At 44.4% G+C, this 18,896-nt stretch overlaps 2 protein-coding genes and 1 long non-coding RNA gene across 3 annotated transcripts; all 3 read right to left on the minus strand.

The window, feature by feature from the left end:
* Positions 1–3,485: 3,485 nt before the first annotated feature.
* Positions 3,486–4,584, minus strand: LOC146552757 (uncharacterized). Its single transcript, XR_014889484.1, has 2 exons — positions 4,250–4,584; positions 3,486–4,164 (listed from the first exon to the last, which is right to left on the minus strand). It is a non-coding gene; the product is annotated as an uncharacterized LOC146552757 (long non-coding RNA).
* A 1,817-nt stretch (positions 4,585–6,401) lies between these two features.
* On the minus strand, positions 6,402–13,488 carry LOC146552758 (protein disulfide-isomerase tmx3a-like). Its single transcript, XM_085254320.1, has 16 exons — positions 13,367–13,488; positions 12,804–12,852; positions 12,676–12,718; positions 11,813–11,936; positions 11,665–11,710; positions 11,377–11,457; positions 11,179–11,278; positions 11,012–11,089; positions 9,400–9,466; positions 8,050–8,148; positions 7,749–7,806; positions 7,329–7,382; positions 7,169–7,225; positions 6,967–7,096; positions 6,823–6,891; positions 6,402–6,750 (listed from the first exon to the last, which is right to left on the minus strand). Exons 1-16 carry the CDS (start codon positions 13,398–13,400, stop codon positions 6,571–6,573), a joined length of 1,269 nt encoding a protein of 422 aa, XP_085110446.1. The 5' UTR covers positions 13,401–13,488; the 3' UTR covers positions 6,402–6,570.
* A 466-nt stretch (positions 13,489–13,954) lies between these two features.
* On the minus strand, positions 13,955–17,067 carry opn4.1 (opsin 4.1). Its single transcript, XM_085254299.1, has one exon. It carries the CDS (start codon positions 16,956–16,958, stop codon positions 15,555–15,557), a length of 1,404 nt encoding a protein of 467 aa, XP_085110425.1. The 5' UTR covers positions 16,959–17,067; the 3' UTR covers positions 13,955–15,554.
* Between the last annotated feature and the right edge of the window lie 1,829 nt (positions 17,068–18,896).

Consider the following 18,896-nt stretch of genomic DNA (forward strand, 5'->3'; position numbering starts at 1 on the left):
TCCAGAGAGTGATCCGTACAGCAGAACGCTGCTGCAGGATTGCTCTCCCCCCGCTTCAGGACACCTACACCAGGAGATGCCGGACTAGAGCAGATACTGAAGGACCCGTCCCATCCTGGCAACAAACTGTTCCAACTTCTGCAATCTGGTAGAAGGTTCCGCATCTTCCGGGCAAGGACAGAGAGACTCAAGAGGAGCTTCTATCCCCAAGCCATCCGGGCCCTAAACACACACACACCCGCCCTCTCACATCATCTATAATTGACTGAGACAGGACTCTTCCAGACACTAAACCAAGGCACAATGTACATTTCAATTCCTTTAATTTTAAATATGTTTATATTGTCTATCCTGTAAAATAGTCAGATGTCTATTCATATTAATGTACAGAATTCACCTGCTTGCTGCTACTACTGCACATTCACCCAGTGTATATACTATATGTGTATATATATATATATATATATATATAGATGTTTTTCCTCTACACCCCCCCCAATTTTTTTGCACATGTCAAGGAGCGTGTCAGGCTACATTTCACTGTGTGTTATACTTGTATAACTATGCATGTGACAAATAAAGAACCTTGAACCTTGAACCAAAATGTATTTTGTAACGTATTCTGTTACGTTACTCAATGAGAGTAACTATTTTGAATACTTTGGATTACTTCATATATTATCAAGCTTTTTACAACTACATGAATGAACTATTGCTGTGTGATTTATTACTATTACTGAAGGTTACTCTCCATACCAACACCAACTAGATGTTTAAATCTTAATATAAATGAGTAACAGTATGTGGACATTAGGTAAAGCTGCACTTTTTGCAGCGATCTCGTATAGAAAACTATTCCGCGCGTATATAAATCAGGTCCGCGGCGCCGAACCGTAGTAAAGGGACCTCTGGCTGATACGTCGGGTTCGTGTCGGGCTCGTAGCCAAACACTAGCTTTACTTTGTTGTCTGGGTCACTTTGCTAGCGAGAGACAGAGAGAGGTGATGAAAGGCTGCTGCAACGGAACTTATTGTTTCAGAGGAAACACGAACACAGTGTACAGTCGAGTCTTAACAGCTTACTTACAGCTGGACTACACTGCCCACGAGGCTACATTCTTTTTATGTGTATTTTATGTGGAGTGAATAAATAAAAGTATATTTACAGTGGCCCCTAGAGACAAAGCACATACAAACTAAAACGCAACGGAAGTGCTCCAGGATGCCAGGGGCCGTGTTGAGCTTTTGTTACCTAGAGGCAAGCCAGGAAGTACCAGCAATCGGATTGGGTGTGTGGTAGTAACAGGTAAATGAAGTTTTGTTTTTAATTATTTGAATATGAAATATATATATATATATATATATATATATATATATATATATATATATATATATATATATATATATAAATAAATAAGTGTTTGTGTATTAATACAAAAACAATAGACATATGAATTCGATTGTGTAATTTGAGTGATCTAGTAGCTCTGTTTTGGAAGTTAACACTAGAAATGTGTTTTGGAGTTTGTACGTGCTTCGTCTGTAGGGGCCCCCATAAATATTTATATATAAACATACATAAAGAAAACCATGTTTTTTTACATTACTAATTCCTTTTGTGCATAATTTTATATTGTTGCTGATAATTAATTAATTAATTAAAGCAACAAAACAACCTGAAGAGCCGGTTCTCTAAAAAGAGCCGGAAATCCCATCACTAGTGTCCGCTACGTTGAAACGCTCGGGCCGCTCTGCCCGCCACAGTTTCAAACTGGTCATGTGACTGCATGGCCACATCTGATTGGTAAAAAAGTTACCAGAAACGTCACTGGCCGCATGTGTTAAACTAATTATTTTTTTTAAAAAGTAACGAGTTGAATTTTGCAAATGTAGCAGAGTAAAAGTACCGTTTCTTCTTCATAAATGTACTCAAGTAAAAGTAAAAAGTATCGTGCAAAAAAGGTACTTTAAAAGTACATTTTTTTCAAAAACTTACTCAAGTAAATGTAACTCGTTACTACCCACCTCTGCATACAGGGGGCGTCCTGATATAACATGGCAGCCTCATGTTTCCTTCATGTTTTTACCTGCAGCACCGAGGATCTAACACCTGGGCCCTGTTTCAGGAAGCCGGTTTGGAAAACTCAGAGTGAAAAACGACACTCACGGTTGAGTAACCCCGAACTGTCCAACTCGGAATATTCGGTTTCAGAAAGGCTGATAACAATTAGTTCAGTCAACGCGGAGTTGCTTTAACCCCAAGTTAAGCGCGCGCACGAGGATACATAAAGCCCTGATTAGTGGAGCACAGATTAAGCGAGTCACCATGGAGACGGAGGGAAAGAAGGCGCGGTCAATGTATTTCACAGCGCTTGAGGCCGAAATTCTGATGGCAGCATATGCCGATAACATGCAAATTCCGCGGAAAAAAGTAACACAGCCACAAAGAAAGGGAGCATGCATGGCAAAACATAGCCGACAGAGTCAATGCGTGAGTGTTAATTTAAACATTGATCTAGGGATTTCCACCCATATAACACGTTATTTTATCATATGTTATTTTATTTGTTATTTTATACATTTTATTTTGTGATGTGATGTGAGCGCAGGTGCAACCCAACAGGCCCCAAACGTGCCTGGCAGCAAGTAAAAATGAAATATAAAAATATAGTCCAAACAGGTAAGGTGTAATTGTATTATGAGCCATAGTGCTTGGTCTGTTTGTCCCATGTAAATCAATTGCAGTTAGAGGCTACATTAATTTCCTTTCTGTAAGCACTTATTGAAATTATCTGAGCACATTACAAGTACATATTTGCTTACTCTGTATGCTCAAATGTGGCCCGTTATAGCCAACAGAAAAAAAGCGGAGGCCCGAAAAACAGGTGGGGGTCCTCCACCACCACCACTCACAGAGGCTGAGCAGTTGGCCCTCAGCCAAAACAGTGGGCGCCCTGTGGCCGAAGGCATCTCTGCGGGGACATCCTCTGAGTCAATAACCCCGCAAGACACAAGTGCCTACATAGGGGGTAAATTCAAAATAATACATGATGTGCATACATCCTTTCTCCACAGTCACCTTTGCAGTGCTGCTCATTCATTTGATAAAGTCTTCACCATAATGGATTATTTTGTAGTGAAGTTATTTTCCTACTGATTTTGCCTTCCCTCAGTCTTGGTTGTCTTTGAGAGCATAATGACAATGAAGTGTAAGGTGATTGGTATGTTTGTTAATTGCCATTTGGTCCCTTGTAAGTTATAAGTGACCTGTATAAACCTCATATTCTATCAGTTGATGGTGGTGGTGTACTGCATCTGGTGCAGCCTCCTGTTGAGCCAGACCAACATGCAGTTGTGAGTAATACTCCACAGATTATATGAGTTTACAGTAGAACAGCAATGTTGTCTATTTCTTTACTACAGGAAAATAATGAAGAAACATTGACAGCTGTTACAGAGGAGGAAGCAACAGAGACACTTTATGAGGTTTACATCTTTTAATACTTTGTGTACAGGAAATACAGGTGACCAATAAAGCCAGTTGAACAAAAAATCTGTTTATTCTTCTTTCAACATGTTGAGGTGATGGGTCAAAAGAAATGATTGTGACATATGGTGTCTCTGACTGCTCTTCCATCTTGTATGTCCGTGGGAGGGTCAGGATGTTCATGGTTTGGATCACTGCTGATGTTTGGTTCAGAAGGACAGTGTTCTCCTCTAATTGTGGCAATGTTGTGAAGAATCACACATGCCACAATAATGTCACATGCCCTTTCTGGGGTGACCCTGAGTCTTTGCAGGCACTGGAACCGGGCCTTAAGCATTCCGATAGTCATTTCAATTCTGGCTCTTGTCCTGCAATTAGCCAGATTATATCGCTGCTGTGGGCCCGGTTCAGGGTCAGGGTAAGGGGTAAGCAAATAGGGTAAACATGGATACCCCCTATCACCAAGCAAGTAGCCAGTGAACTCTCCTAAGACAGAAGGATACACTTCAGTTCAAATGTCCCTGAAGCAATTGGTCTTTATATATTTTACAGTATTCTCAACTCACCATGTCCAAATTTTGTGCTCAGTGTACATTCACGGAATATTTGTGAGTCATGGACAGAGCCTGGCCACTTGGCTTCCACATTTGTGATAATGTTGGCAGCATCACATATGATCTTCACAGTGCAGAGAACACAAATTAGCATCCATTACTATAATGAAATAATTTGTTAGTTTGAAATGCTACAGGGAACTATGTACCTGCACATTAATGCTGTGGAAGGATTTCCTGTTCACATAGTCTCCTTCATTTACTGAAGGAGCAATGATTGGAATGTGAGTGCCATCTATACAGCCAATCACGCCTGGGAACCCTGAAAATAAATGTAAAATTTAAGTAGTAGTTCAAGTATCACCACATCATAAATTAAGTTTTGTTCATCCTGATACCTGCAATTTTGTGGCATCCCTCTTTGATAAATCTTGTGGGTCTATGACCGGGGAACACCACAAACGAGTACAGGAGACGTTTCAGTGCAACTGTAACATTCCTGACTGCCCGACAGACGGTAGCCTTGGAAACGTGCTCAGCGTCACCAATATTATACAGAAAGCTCCTGTTTGCAAAAAACCGAAGTGCAATACAAATAATATGCACAGAACTGAGAGGATGTCCACGATGTGTCACATGCGTAATATATGGCCTGAGGATGTTATTCAAATAACTTATAGATTGTGCTGAGAAACGGTAACGTTCGCACAGAAAATCATCAGGAAATGATAAAATGTCCAAACGCGCTCTGATCACTCTCTCCCGGCGGAGAGCTCTGCGGAGAATTTGGGCTTCACGATCTACTGGCTCTTCAAGGAAGTGGCACGCCATGTCCGACACTTCCTACTGTCAGGTTTCCGACAAAGGGGCGGAGACAGTCAGGGTTAGTTGTAGTAAACCTGCTAGGGGGCAGGTTAGCTTCACGGAGTGTGTCGTCATAGTAACTCACTCAGGCTGCAGCTGAACTCGCTTTGTGAAACCGAAAACCCAGAGTTTTCGTTAACTCAGGGTATACTTACTCAGAGTTTGCACTAAACCGGCTTCCTGAAACAGGGCCCTGAGCTCAAGGTTTCCCAGCCCAGGGTGGAGTCTGTCTCTGTCTTAGATATGAAGCTAAATAAACACAAGTTATTACAGTTTACAGGAAGCGTAGTGACATGGAATAACTTTAACATCATGCAGTTATCTGTAGAGAAGCGTTTGGCTGATCAGAAGAGTGAAATGTTTGTGTCAGATTTGTATTGCTGGATTGTCATTTATGCCTAGAAATATATATTTGTATATGCTTAGAAGTATATAATTGTTTGTCTCATCCTAGGAGGTCTGTAACAACTGTGTAGCATGAAGAGGGGGGTGCGTTCACTCCTCTCCAGAGTGTTCTGGCATAGATCACGCACCCCTCTGGATCATGAGCAAGGTCGTATCTTCTCTTCTGATATATGGTATAGCAAACACACGTATATCTGTTTAAGTCTAAGTGCCTTTGTTTAGATGAGCAGCAGGTTTAGGGAAGTCTTTATGGGGTCACACTCTGACCACACACACACACACACACACACACACACACACGGTACTCTTTGTGTGTGTGTAGACGTCATATGTTAATGAACCTATGCATATTCATGTGACCTCAATAAAGAGCAGTGTTACGAGGGAGCGGACGAGAGCGACTGGGGTCAAGCGAAGGAACGGCGTTTGTCCGGTTCTCTCCCGTGCACGAGAAACTCGAAACTTCGCCTGCTCGGTGTTCAATGCTTTTTGCTGTGTAGTTGAATAGTCTTGAACATTCCAGCGAATAGGTTTATGCTACAAACCTCAGTTTGGTGTTCTCGAGTTCTGCAGTCTGATAAAACCGACCTCAGCATCAAATCATTTTACTTGATAAGTCCGGATACTTCTTTCTCCTGTGCTTGAATTTTACTTTTGCGGCAGCATTCATTTCAAAAAGCTTAGCGATAACTGAGTTCCTCTCAGCTGTTCATCAAAACGGTCTACCTTAGTAGTTAACTTTTGTATAGCCTCAACAAGAGCAGAGTCGGATCTTTGTCATGGCTCTTAAGCTTCAAGGCAGGAGCTGTGGACTGGATGCTACTGCTGCCTGCAACCTCCGTGTAGTCGTGTTCACATGTGGAAGAGGCTATACCAGGTTTGTCTTCTTTTCTCGGTCGGCATGTCAGACTTCTGGTTCTGGGGATGCGTTCAACAAAAGAAAACAACATTCGGGGCGAGTAAAGGTGAGGCGACAAACACACACGTGCCCACCATCTTACCGCCAACCTGTAACACCGAGTACTTCCTGTGCGTACCTGTGTTGTAGCGGGACACAGGCTGGTTTGTGTTTGCACTCTGAATGAAACAAACTTTCATAGAACACATTTTCTTTGCTTTTGTTTTATTGCAGCTGTTCTAACAGAACTTTTTCCATCGATGACTGTGGGATTCAGGCCGAGTTGTCACAGATCAGAGGAAAACGTCCTCGGCTAGGCCGTGATTCTGGATTGGTCTCAGGTCCTCTCGGTAGTCCTTGCCATCAGTCTGACTTCTTCTTGCTTTTTTTGTGGCCTCCCAGTGGAGGCGCTAACAGTGGCGTGCCATCTTCATCGACCACAGTGGGGCGGGCCTTAAAGCACAGGTAGCAGAAGCAGGCGCCGATGGTAAGTGGAAAGGCGACCAGAAAGCAGCCGAGCAGCGGCGCGTGGCTGAAGACGGGCTGTGTACGAGAAACATACAGTCAGACTGATTAAACAGGAAGCAGGATGATGATGATGATGATGTGACTTACTGCCAGCGTGACTCTGGTATCATAAACGAGGCGTCGGACTCGTTGAAGGGCGCCGTTTCCTCCGTGACCCTAAGGCAAAGAGCAGACAGATGTTCAGAATCCAGCAGCTGCTTCCTGTCTGGAGGTGAGCCTCACCTGACTCACCTGCATGCTGCCGTTCAGCACGCCGTCCAGGAAGTCCAGCAGGTTCTGCTCCGTTTGCACAGTGCCAGGGGGCAGGAAGTAGCCATCATTGGACAGATTCACCACGATGAATGTGGGCACAATGATCTCACTGTTGAAAACAATGACAAGTCAGAGGCGTCCAATCAGAGGAGTGAAGCTGATGTCAGAGGTGAAAACTCACCCCATCACCAGGCCGCTGATGTAATCAGAGCCGGCCATGAAGCCGAAGTACATCTCCCTGAAGGGGCGGGGTCAGACAAGAGTGGGCGGAGAAAGGTAGAGAGGGAATGAGATCGGAGTTCGCGCCCTGTTTCCTGTACTTTTCAGAATAAAAGTCTGACCTGCTGTAGATCTCTCTGTGCTCTGCAGCCACACTTTCCAACAGACTCTTATACCTGAACAGGTGACAGGAAGTGCTTCAGAGCACAGTTGCAGGTAAATTTTACCCTGAAGATGAGTACTTAGATACTTTTTATTATCATTGTGCAGTTGCTTGCACAGCACAATTCGAATGCAAGACCACAAAGATGCAAAAGTAAAGAAAACAACATACAAAGGAAAAAAACAATATAAGTAATATAAGTACACTATATTCATGGTATATGAGTTACAGAAACATTGAGGGGGTGTGTACAAGGACAATAATATAAAATCATAAATAAATAAGGGTGGAGGGGCTATGGTCACTAAGGATGGGACAGTAACTGCACAACCACCAGAATATTGCACAGAGGGAACAGAGAGAGAGCAGATGGGGTTACCTGAGACTTTCTTCACACAGGTGCTTCTCCTCCACCAACGCCAACAGCACCAGCTTACCTGCAGGACAGAGGCGGAGTCACTGCACCTGAGCCAATCAGCAACCAGTGAGTGAAATCCAGGCATTTCAGTGCTTTGTCCCAAACAGACCCGCCTGCTTCCAGTTTCATTATTGTTCAGGTGAACGTCTCCCTGACAGGAAACTCCATGAACAGATGGGTCTGTTTCCAAAGTCAAAGTTGCTCAGTGCTTTGGCTGAAGGTACCTGATGACATCACAGTGCACTCAGGTGTTCTGTGGTACCTGTCTCTCCCATGGCATACAGAGTGTAGCTGTCGATCTGGGAGAAGTTTGGGAATCGTTCTCTGTTAATCCACAACTTCAGGTCCCCGTCACGTTCCTCTGAAAGACAGTAAGCAGCTTGTTTAAGTCAGGTGAAATGCACACAGCAAATGCATGAATTCCCCATGTCAGTCTGATTTGTAACAGAAGCGTTTTCTCAGAAGAGCTGACAGCAGATACAAACCACAAAGCTCCATGTGCACATGACGGAGTTACTAACCACATCAACCACACAAGATGTGAGACATCTTATTTCAAAGGATTCCTCAGTCTGCTTTTACTGCCACAACTTCCAATGACTGTGATCAGTTCAAAGTTCAAGCCTGGATCCTTTTAGCCTAGTTTAACCTGACTTCCATGATGGATCTCATTGTCACACACCTGCACTTCTTCCTGCTGACATTACTCCTCTTACAGATTCTCCCTACTATCAGTCAGTGTCCTTCAGCTGGGTGCACAGTGAGATTCAGCACTGACACAGCTCTGCTACGCTGGTGATGCTCAGCTGTATTTCTGTTAAACCTGAGTGAACACTTTAATGGATCTTCAGACTTCTTCGTTCTCAGTCCTGGTAAACTGAGCTTCTTGTTTGTGGTCCTGATAGCTTCTCTGAGGAGGTTATATCGGTTCCCTCATCAACAATATTAAATATTGGTGTTATTTTATCTATCTGGTCCAGAACTCAGCAGGCAGGACTGACTAAACAATTCTTGTTTCCCTTTGCTGTCTTCATTTTAAAATTGCATTGTTTTTATAGTTAATATTTACAGTTCAGAGCTAAAGTGTGTGCAGGACCATGTATGTTTTAATGTGTGAAGTATGTCTGTGAAGGTTCTCAGTCATCCAGGTCATCGTAGTCTAAGGAGCTTGGAAAGAAAAGCGTCTGGACTTCTTTGAGTTGCTTGAAGACGTTTCACCTCTCACCCTGGCTGATTGTGACCCACACCCCGGCTCATGTGATCAGGTAGAGGATCATCAGGGGGTCCTTTTGTCCCTCTTTGGGGGGAAACTCCCACTGGGTTTAAATCTGGGACTCTCCACCATTTGACCTTAGAACTGAAGAAAATTCTCGGATGAGAGGTGAAACGTCTTCAAGCAACTTAAAGAAGTCCAGACGCTTTTCTTTGCAAGCTCCTTTGACTTTATTGTGTGAAGTTACTGTGTTGTAGCTGTACAACACGATTTTCAATTTTTTTTGTAAAAACAAGTTTTGGTGGCTGAAGACATTTGTGCAGAGCTGTAGCTTTTTTGCTGTTATTTAATATTCCACGAGAAAGAGTTCTGTTGGCCCGTTCATCAAAATTAACTCACCGCTGTAGGTGAAGTAAGTCCCATCTTTAAATACCACCACAGCAGGCAGAGTGGACAGAGACACCGCCTGAAATAAAGACAGATTATCTACAGACTCGGACGCAGATTATCTACAGACACAGATTATCTACAGACACAGATTATCTACGGACACAGATTATCTACGGACACAGATTATCTACAGACGCAGATTATCTACAGATTATCTACAGACGCAGATTATCTACAGATTATCTACAGACACAGATTATCTACGGACACAGGTTATCTACGGACACAGATTATCTACGGACACAGATTATCTACAGATTATCTACAGACTCGGACGCAGATTATCTACAGACACAGATTATCTACAGACACAGATTATCTACAGACGCAGATTATCTACAGACGCAGATTATCTACAGATTATCTACAGACTCGGACGCAGATTATCTACAGACGCAGATTATCTACAGACGCAGATTATCTACAGATTATCTACAGACGCAGATTATCTACGGACACAGATTATCTACGGACACAGATTATCTACGGACACAGATTATTAGAGTTAGTTTTGAGAGCTCTCGCAAAAGTTCATTGTAATTTTTTTTTCTCCCATGTCCCTTGCGGGGCTCCGTATTATCTACAGACACAGATTATCTACAGACACAGATTATCTACGGATTATCTACAGACACAGATTATCTACAGATTATCTACGGACACAGATTATTAGAGTTAGTTTTGAGAGCTCTCGCAAAAGTTCATTGTAATTTTTTTTTCTCCCATGTCCCTTGCGGGGCTCCGTATTATCTACGGACACAGATTATCTACAGATGCAGATTATCTACAGATAATCTACAGACACAGATTATCTACAGATTATCTACAGACACAGATTATCTACGGACACAGATTATCTACGGACACAGATTATCTACGGACTCAGATTATTAGAGTTAGTTTTGAGAGCTCTCGCAAAAGTTCATTGTAATTTTTTTTTCTCCCATGTCCCTTGCGGGGCTCCGTATTATCTACAGACACAGATTATCTACGGACACAGATTATCTACGGACACAGATTATCTACGGACACAGATTATCTACGGACACAGATTATCTACAGATGCAGATTATCTACAGATAATCTACAGACACAGATTATCTACAGATTATCTACAGACACAGATTATCTACGGACACAGATTATCTACGGACACAGATTATCTACGGACTCAGATTATTAGAGTTAGTTTTGAGAGCTCTCGCAAAAGTTCATTGTAATTTTTTTTTCTCCCATGTCCCTTGCGGGGCTCCGTATTATCTACAGACGCAGATTATCTACGGACACAGATTATCTACGGACTCAGATTATCTACGGACTTGGACGCAGACATGTTCCTCCAGGGTGGGAATGATGAGTATAAACGTGTCTTTTTAAAGGAACACACTGACGTTCCAGGAAAATATTACACCTGCTGCTGGATGTCCACCACATTTTGAAACCTTGTGGACATAGGGGGGATTTTTAAAGTGTTTTAAAAAGTTTTGTCTCAGCATGTGGATAAGGTCAGCTCGATCAGGTGATGGACACGTTTGACCAACAGACGAAAGAGTTTTCTGACCTTCGGTAGGACGTCTCTGCTGGTTGAGAAGAAGTAAGTGTGGACAATCAGCTGCTCAGCGACTGACGTGTAGTTTCCCTGAAACACACCACAGGTCAGTTGTGTGTGTGTGTGTGTGTGTGTGTGTGTGTGTGTGTGTGTGTGTGTGTGTGTGTGTGTGTGTGTACCTTTAGCGGTGACGTGGCTCCTACATAAACAAACATGACATCATGGCGGCTCATGGCGTGCTGGAAGAGCTGCACACTACTAAGTGATCGAACCAGCGGCCTGAGCAATAAGACAGATTCCCAATGTGATATCATTGTGACATCACCGTCATGTTAAACATCATTTTCCCTTATTTTGTGTCGGCTGTCTAAACTCACCCAGCAATCCGATTAGCAAAGTCCATTATTCCATCTTTGGTTCTCACGCCTGAATAATTATATTTTATATTCTTCTTTAACCTGGAAACAGGAAACAGCTGGTTAAAGATCTGCAGCATGCCTGCATCACTGTCACACCTGTCACACCTGACCATGGTGTATCTCTGCCTGTTATACCACCTGACTGAGGTGCATCTGATGGTGTAAAATGAAACACCTTGTGGTGTTTGGAGCTGCGGTTTCAGTCAGTGGATCTGATGTGTGTGTGACGTCACAGTGAGGACTTACATAAGGATGGCTGGATACGTTCTGACGCGAAACTCTTTGGCCAAACCTTCAGACAGAGAGAACACATCTGACCTCTGGGCTTTTATTTTGACAGTCACAGACAACAATTTGCTGGTAAATCAGTGCTTTAATTTTTACAGTGACTGACCGGTGTTGGCAGTTGCATCTGATTTGCCGACGTGGACCGGAGAGCCGAGACTCCTATATTCTGATCCAATCTGATGCCAAACCGGATCCAGTTGTTTACAGAACGTACACCAGGGGGTGTAAAACTGCAGCGAGACACGACAGGGGCAGACGACACTCAGAAACACTCAAGAAGTACTCAGAAGATACACAATTGCATGACAAGTACTCTGAAATGAACCGCAATACAGTCTCAGAGGATGTTACTAACGTCCAATATCAGATTTCTCTCTGCTTTCAAAGCAAAATCGCTCTGCTCTGATTGGACCCGACTGTAGGATCAGGTAATCGCTCTGCTCTGATTGGACCCGACTGTAGGATCAGGTAATCGCTCTGCTCTGATTGGACCCGACTGTGATGCAGGTGGAACGTCACCTGTGTTTTTTGTGCTTTTATCAAACAGAGTCAGTGCGGACGTGTTCTTTATCACGTGGAGTACCGCTCGGCTCCATCCTCAGACTTGTTCAGCTTGCATCTGTTTCCCCTCAGTTACTTAATCTGCAGGTATGCTCAGGTGGCCTCAGATTTCTACTGTCTTTGAACTGAACTTGGATTAAGTCTTTGTTCTTGATCCTAATCATTTTTTTTTTTACCCTGGGCAAACAATTACCAATCTGTACAACCTCTTAATCAGTGATCATTGATCACCCCCCACCCCGCCGAGACCATGCAGTGCTTTTCGTGTTCTTGGTTCTTCTTGTTCGGTTGTGTTTTAACGCTGCTGCATTCTGTGTTGCTGCTGCAGACACGTAGTGTTTAGTATTATTATTAATAAGTACAAATAAAAATAAGTACACACATTACACAGAGTAAACTCATCTGTACCTTGATGAGCCAGATTTCATCGTCTCCTTTTGTCTCCATGAAGCTGAAAAGACGATCAATCAGCCTGATTAGTGATTACTGATCATCAACCTAAAGTCAGTTAAATTCAACATTCAGTTTGAACTCACGAATCATCGAGCTCCTCCACGAACGCCGCCGCAGACGCAAACAGCAGCACTGACCACACACACACACACACACACACACACACAAACAAAGGTCCATTAACTTAGTCTCCAGGCCATTTGACCCCGATCCCACTGATCATGCTCTGATACTTCAGGCCTTCGTTCACCTGATACATTGAGTCACATGACTCCATCAGACGTGGAGTATCAATACCTCCAATTAAAACTTTCAGATTAAAGTTTAATCTCACAAACATCAATCTGTGATCAGATGATTTGGGGCCGGCTCAGGGGGAAGCTGATTCTTAAAAATGGACTGTATGTGTTATTGTAGGGTCTACCTTACAATATAAAGCACCTTGAGGCGACTGCTGTTATGATTTGGAGCTATATAGATCAATAAAATTGAATTGATTTCAGCTGAAACCAGAAACAGATTCAGACTGTTTTCAGATTAACAGCTCAGTAATCTGACTGTAATCCATCTGTAGGTTCTCGAGTCTCGAGCTGCCCTTTCCTCACACTCTGAAGCTACGATAAAGAGGAAGAAAGTTTGGACGTACCTGAGAGCAGGACTGTGGTCCTCCTGTCCGCCATAATGGCTGAAACTGGATTAACAGCACAGAACTAATCTGCTAACACAGAACACACTGCTAATCTTACAGATTAGCAGGCTGCATTCAATCCACTCAAACTTTATTCACAGCTGCTTCACATCAACAACAAATGCACAGCTGACATTAAAGCTGCAGGAGGCCAGGGGAGACCAGCAGGGGGCACCACTGCACCAGAGGGAGACAGGAAAGAAGGACAGAAGAGGAAAGAGATTTGGAGAAAAGGAAGTGATGAAGAAGAAAGGAGGAGAAAATGGACAAGCGGTTTAATGTTTTCTGCTCTGATCTATCTATCTATCTAGAGATAGATAGATAGATCGATCTAGGCTCAAACAGAGCTCTGAGGCGTCTGTGAGGTGGGGAGCAGGTGGGCTGCACTAATGACAGTCACACAGATTTAAACCACACAGAGTGGAGGCTAATTGGCTCAAAGAAGGTGGGCAAGAAGATGATTGGACTACAGTGATTTGAATGCAACCATCTGCTGATATTTTTGTTTTTGTGGTGCAGCATGAACGTCAAATGAAAATAACATCATCACCATCATCGTTTATTTATATAGCACTTTAAAAATACACAAGGCCGACCAAAGTGCTGAACAACAGAAACATAATAGATACCATAAGAATAATAAATACAATAAAATAATAAACATAGTGAAAACAATAAAATACAAGTCAGTCAACCACTGAATCAAAAGCCAGTGAATAAAAATGCGTTTTCAATCTGGATTTAAACACCATCACTGATGTCGATCGCCTAATGTGAAGAGGAAGATTAGCTCAGGACCCATGATAGAGAACGCTCGGTCTCCTCTCAGTTTCAACTCTGATTTGGGGACTGAGAGCAACAGCTGCTCAGCTGACCGGAGCGAACGAGTGGGGACATAGGGCTTCAGCAAATCAGACAGATACGCAGGTGCCAGACCATTTAAAGATTTAAAAACCAATAAAAGAACTTTAAAATGAATCCTAAATTCAATTGGAAGCCAGTGCAGGGAGGCCAGAACCAGAGTAATGTGCTCAAATGTCCTTCTACCAGATAAAAACCGTGCCGCAGCATTCTGGACTAGTTGCAGGCGTGTCAGAGTGCCCAGTCCAACCCCTATTAAAAGGGAGTTGCAATAATCCAAGCGTGAGGTTATAAAAGCGTGGATACCAGTCTCCAAGTCACGCCTTGAAAGAAAAGGTTTAACCTTCGACAGACGCCTGAGATGATAGAATGATGATTTCACCACCGCATTCACGTGGCCATCAAGAGTAAGTGCAGAGTCGATTTTTAACCCAAGATTGGTAATCGAGCTCTTCAGGTGAGGGGTCAGAGCAGCAAGGTCAACATCAGGGATATCAGAGGAACGATTCGGGCCGAACAGAATTGCTTCCGTTTTACGTTCATTAAAATTTAAAAAGCTTTGAGCCATCCATGACTTAACATCACTAAGGCAATCAAGCAGGAGTCTAATTTGGGAGCTATCAGAACGACTGAAAGGAAAATAAAGCTGGCAATCATCAGCATATAGATGAAATGAAACTTTATGTTTACGAAAGATCGCACCCAGTGGTGCATGTTCTTAATGTCCCATGTTAAAGAGTTTCTACATGCTTTACAGAACTGTGAAATTAATTTATATAGCATCCACAAATTGTCACTAGTTGATTCTTTACCAGTGTGTGCTTAATAATGAGACTTTACAGGGCGGCTTTCATTTTTTATTTTTGCATATAATTTGGAGCATTACACATCCTGGTTCATTTGAAGGTAAAAAACAACAATCCGGCTTTTTTAACATTTCAGGGTTTGATCTTTAGAAGTTTTGGAGATGTTGATGCTCAAACACTGCTGCAGATTTCAAATTTCAATCACGCCTCACACATCATCATGTTTCTGTGGTAAAAAAAAAAACCTGAAGAAATTTAGCTTGAACTGAACTTTACTGACAAATTAATCAGAAAAACGAATCGATCACAGGAAAATCAATCAATATTCACATGAAGCTCAAGTTTCCAATCAGCTGCGTAACCGTGAGTAACACAGTGATGTCATCACCATCAAAGGCCTGCATCACTCCCTGATCTCATTTCGTCTCTCCATCTGATCAAAACCTTTGACCAGTAAGAGCAGAACCACGAGAGCAGCATCACAGAGGAAGTTTGGCCTCGAGCACGGCACCGTCACATGAACTGGCGTCGGTGTGGCCCACGTGCTGCCTCGGTGTGACGGAGTCCAAGGGGTTAGCGGTGACCTCTGAGAACGCCTGCCTCTCTGATCTTCTGCTCGAGCCGTCAGCATCGCTCTCCATCCAGCACGACTTGCTGTCAGACACTGAGGATAGGCGGTTCTGAGCCTGGTGGCCATTGGTCCTGACGCCGGCATTAAGTCGACCTTTTGGCGAGCTGGTAAAAGTGGTACAGCGAGACGAAGTGGCGCTTGAGCTGAAAGAGGAGCGCAGGTCCTTCTCCTGCAGCCGTAGCACGCTGCGAAGAAAAGGGACATAGTGACCAATGGCAGCGCGGTACTTTGGGTGTGTGATGGCATAGATAATGGGGTTGTGGATGGCAGAGGCCTTGGCGATGACAGCTGGCACCGAGTTCATGTATGGAGTCAGCAGGTGTGCGTAGCCAGCGGTGGCGGTGAGAGCAACCACAGAGTATGGCGACCAGGAAACGATGAAGAGCAGGATTACTCCCAGAGCCACCTTAGCCATTCGCCACTCGCTGCGCAGACGCTCATATGCCTTGTTGACCTCGCCACAGTTCAGCTGCTCTATTTCCCGCCCCGCCTGCTGCACTGCCCGGAAAATGGCAAAGTAGCACGCAGCAATGACAGCGAGCGGGATGAAGAAGACGAAGGAGAACAGCAGGAGGGTGTAAGTGCGTACAGCAGCTGTAAAGCTCATGTAGTCCCAGCTGCAGGATGTCTGTAGGCCTTCAGGGACGTAGGCGCTCCACCCGAAGAACGGCGGCAGACTCCAGCCCAGAGAGTACAGCCACACAACTGCCACCACCACCAACACTCTCTGATGACTCACCCCACCCAGCATCGCCAGAGGACGCGTGATAGCCAGGCAACGGTCCACCGCAATTGCCGTCAGCGTTATCATGGAGGTGATGCCAAAGAGAGCACCGCAGAAGGCGTACAGCTCGCAGGCCAGCTCCCCAAACACCCAGCGGCGATGCAGGCTGGCCACAAAGAAGACTGGAGACTGTGTCAAGGACATCAGGAAGTCGGCGGCCGCCAAGTTAACCACTAGCAGGTTGCTGGGCGACCTCAGCGTCCGACTGCGACAGAACACGTAGATGACCAGAGCGTTTCCCAGCATGCCTGTTACCCCTACCAACAGGATGACTGAGCCAATGATGTAGTGGGCGTGGTCCGGGACATCCACGGTAGGAAACAGGTGAGACTGGGCGTGAGCACTCTGTGTAGGGGCGTGGTCAGGCAGGTGGAGCAGTTTAGACATCCTAACCTGGTGATGGTGCTCAGTGCAGTTTCCACCCAGAGGGCACAGAGCTGACTTCCTGCTCGAATGGATGTGACTCATTGCGATGGCAGCCGGATGCCGGCAGGACGTCCGTGTGGCGTTAACAGGATTTCCGTCGGATGATGCTGAACGCTAACCGGATCGGTTGGATGTGGGCTCGAGCTCTCTTAGTTGGCTCTGCGTGCCGGCTCGGTCAGGCTGCGGCTCTTTATGTTGGCCTGATCGATGGATGGCGGCGCATTATCGAGTTGACCGATCCATTAACTCTCTGCACTCGGAGAAGAAGTAAACATCTGGATCAGATATGACCTGATTGCTGCAGGTTAATGTGGGCCGTTTCTGAGGTTAATGAGCTTTTAGTGAAAACACAGTCAGATGTTCGTTTATAGGTCACAGTGTTTCCTGTCCAAGTCCTAGAAATGAGCCAAATCATTAAGTCATGCCATTAGTCAAGGACAGAGGGGAAAACGGATGGTTTTGTTTTTCAGCGTTCAGAGCTCAGAGGTCAGTTTGTTCTTCCACTGAAATGGCTCAAAGACACAACCATGAAGAGGAGAGATCTGTGCAGTGTCACAGCGAGACGTCATAATCTCAGTATCTCAATACATTTTATTTGTTGGCGCCCTACTAAACCCAACCATACCAAGCATAAAAGACAAGTAGTAAAAACCAGCATTGGACAACAATACTGGAGTCAATGTCAGAGAGGGTGAGCCAGTTTAAACAGATGGGACTCTTCCCCATAGTGGTGAGACGGGCAGAGGGAACAATCGGGTGAACGGCAGATGAAGACCCACGAGAATGAGAGGGAACGGCAACGTGGAGTGACTCACACAAGCAGGGATTGCCCAGGTTAGGGATACGTATGACAGCATTATTCTGAAGCAGAAAGTGGAACGACACCTGAGGAGAGGGCAGGTTGGAGGAGCTGCCACTATCAATGGAAAACCTGTGGGATATGGTTAGAGTGGAAGCTGTGCTGACAAACTTTAGTTTTATTACTACAGAGTTTGAGAAAATAGGAGGAGAGCCATGATTTAACCTCCATGAGGCAGTCACAGAGGGGGATGGGTGGAAGGCTGAAACTGGGTTTGGAGGAAATATACAGCTGAGTGTCATCTGAGGAAAACCGGCAGACACAGGAAGTGAACTTTCAATAATGGAGGAGCAGTCCCAGTACCGAGAAAAGAGTCAATAATGGTGGTAATAAGAGGGACCAGTGAGGTAAGAATAGAAAAATCCTTTAATTTCACACAAGCGGAAACGCTCCTTCATGCATCGAGGATGCAGCAGTCTGTCACTGAAGCAGCTCTGCAGCAACATCTACATGCATGGTCTGGGAGACTCTGTCCATCAGAGATGTTATTTTGGCCAGAGTCCTTCTGTCTCCCACCACCCGCACTGGGTCCAGGGTGCATCCCAGAACAGAGCTGGCCTTCCTGATGAGTTTATCCAGCCTCTTCCTCTCAGCTGCTGATAAACTGTCATAGAAGGTCTTTAAAAGCGCTCCCTGGACTCCAAATGACCTCAGCCGCCTCAGCAGGTAGAGTCTGCTCTGACCCTTCCTGTAAAGAGCATCAGTGTTGTGGCTCCAGTCCAGTTTATTATTCAGGTGAACACCCAGGTACCTATAGGAGTCCACTATCTCAATGTCCACTCCCTGGATGTTCACCGGTGTCAGTGTGGTGGGTCTGCGTCTCTGGAAGTCCACCACCAAGAAAAGCTTAGACTAGGACAGTGGGAAGAGGGTCCCTGGGGAGATGATTTAGACTCTTGAATCATTACTGATACATCTGATACTGAGGGGAGAGTGAAACGTGAACATTAGTAAATGGTAAACAAAGACTACAGATCTCAAGCTGCAGGTGGATACAGAGCTGCAAAGGATACAAGAGAGGGTTAGGTTAGAGAAGGAAAAGAGTGTGGAGATGCAGGAATATTGTTAAACAAAGGAACTTTGGGTTACATGCACGAGAATAGAATAAACCACAATAGTAT

Source organism: Mchenga conophoros, linkage group LG18 (genome assembly GCF_057382185.1).
Source record: "Mchenga conophoros isolate Kocher_MC1m ecotype Shallow Benthic linkage group LG18, M_conophoros_male_GT1.1, whole genome shotgun sequence".
Lineage (NCBI taxonomy): Eukaryota > Metazoa > Chordata > Actinopteri > Cichliformes > Cichlidae > Mchenga > Mchenga conophoros.

What these genes read in the sequence shown, in the direction of transcription:
- LOC146552758 (XM_085254320.1), bottom strand. Translation starts at nt 13,400, where the DNA reads ATGGCGGACAGGAGGACCACAGTCCTGCTCTCAG. An exon ending in ACGTATCCAGCCATCCTTAT is followed by an intron (nt 11,458 to 11,664) that starts GTAAGTCCTCAC and finishes TCCTGTTTCCAG; the next exon opens with GTTAAAGAAGAATATAAAAT. An exon ending in CACAGAGAGATCTACAGCAG is followed by an intron (nt 7,226 to 7,328) that starts GTCAGACTTTTA and finishes CCGCCCCTTCAG; the next exon opens with GGAGATGTACTTCGGCTTCA.
- opn4.1 (XM_085254299.1), bottom strand. Translation starts at nt 16,958, where the DNA reads ATGAGTCACATCCATTCGAGCAGGAAGTCAGCTCTGTGCCCTCTGGGT.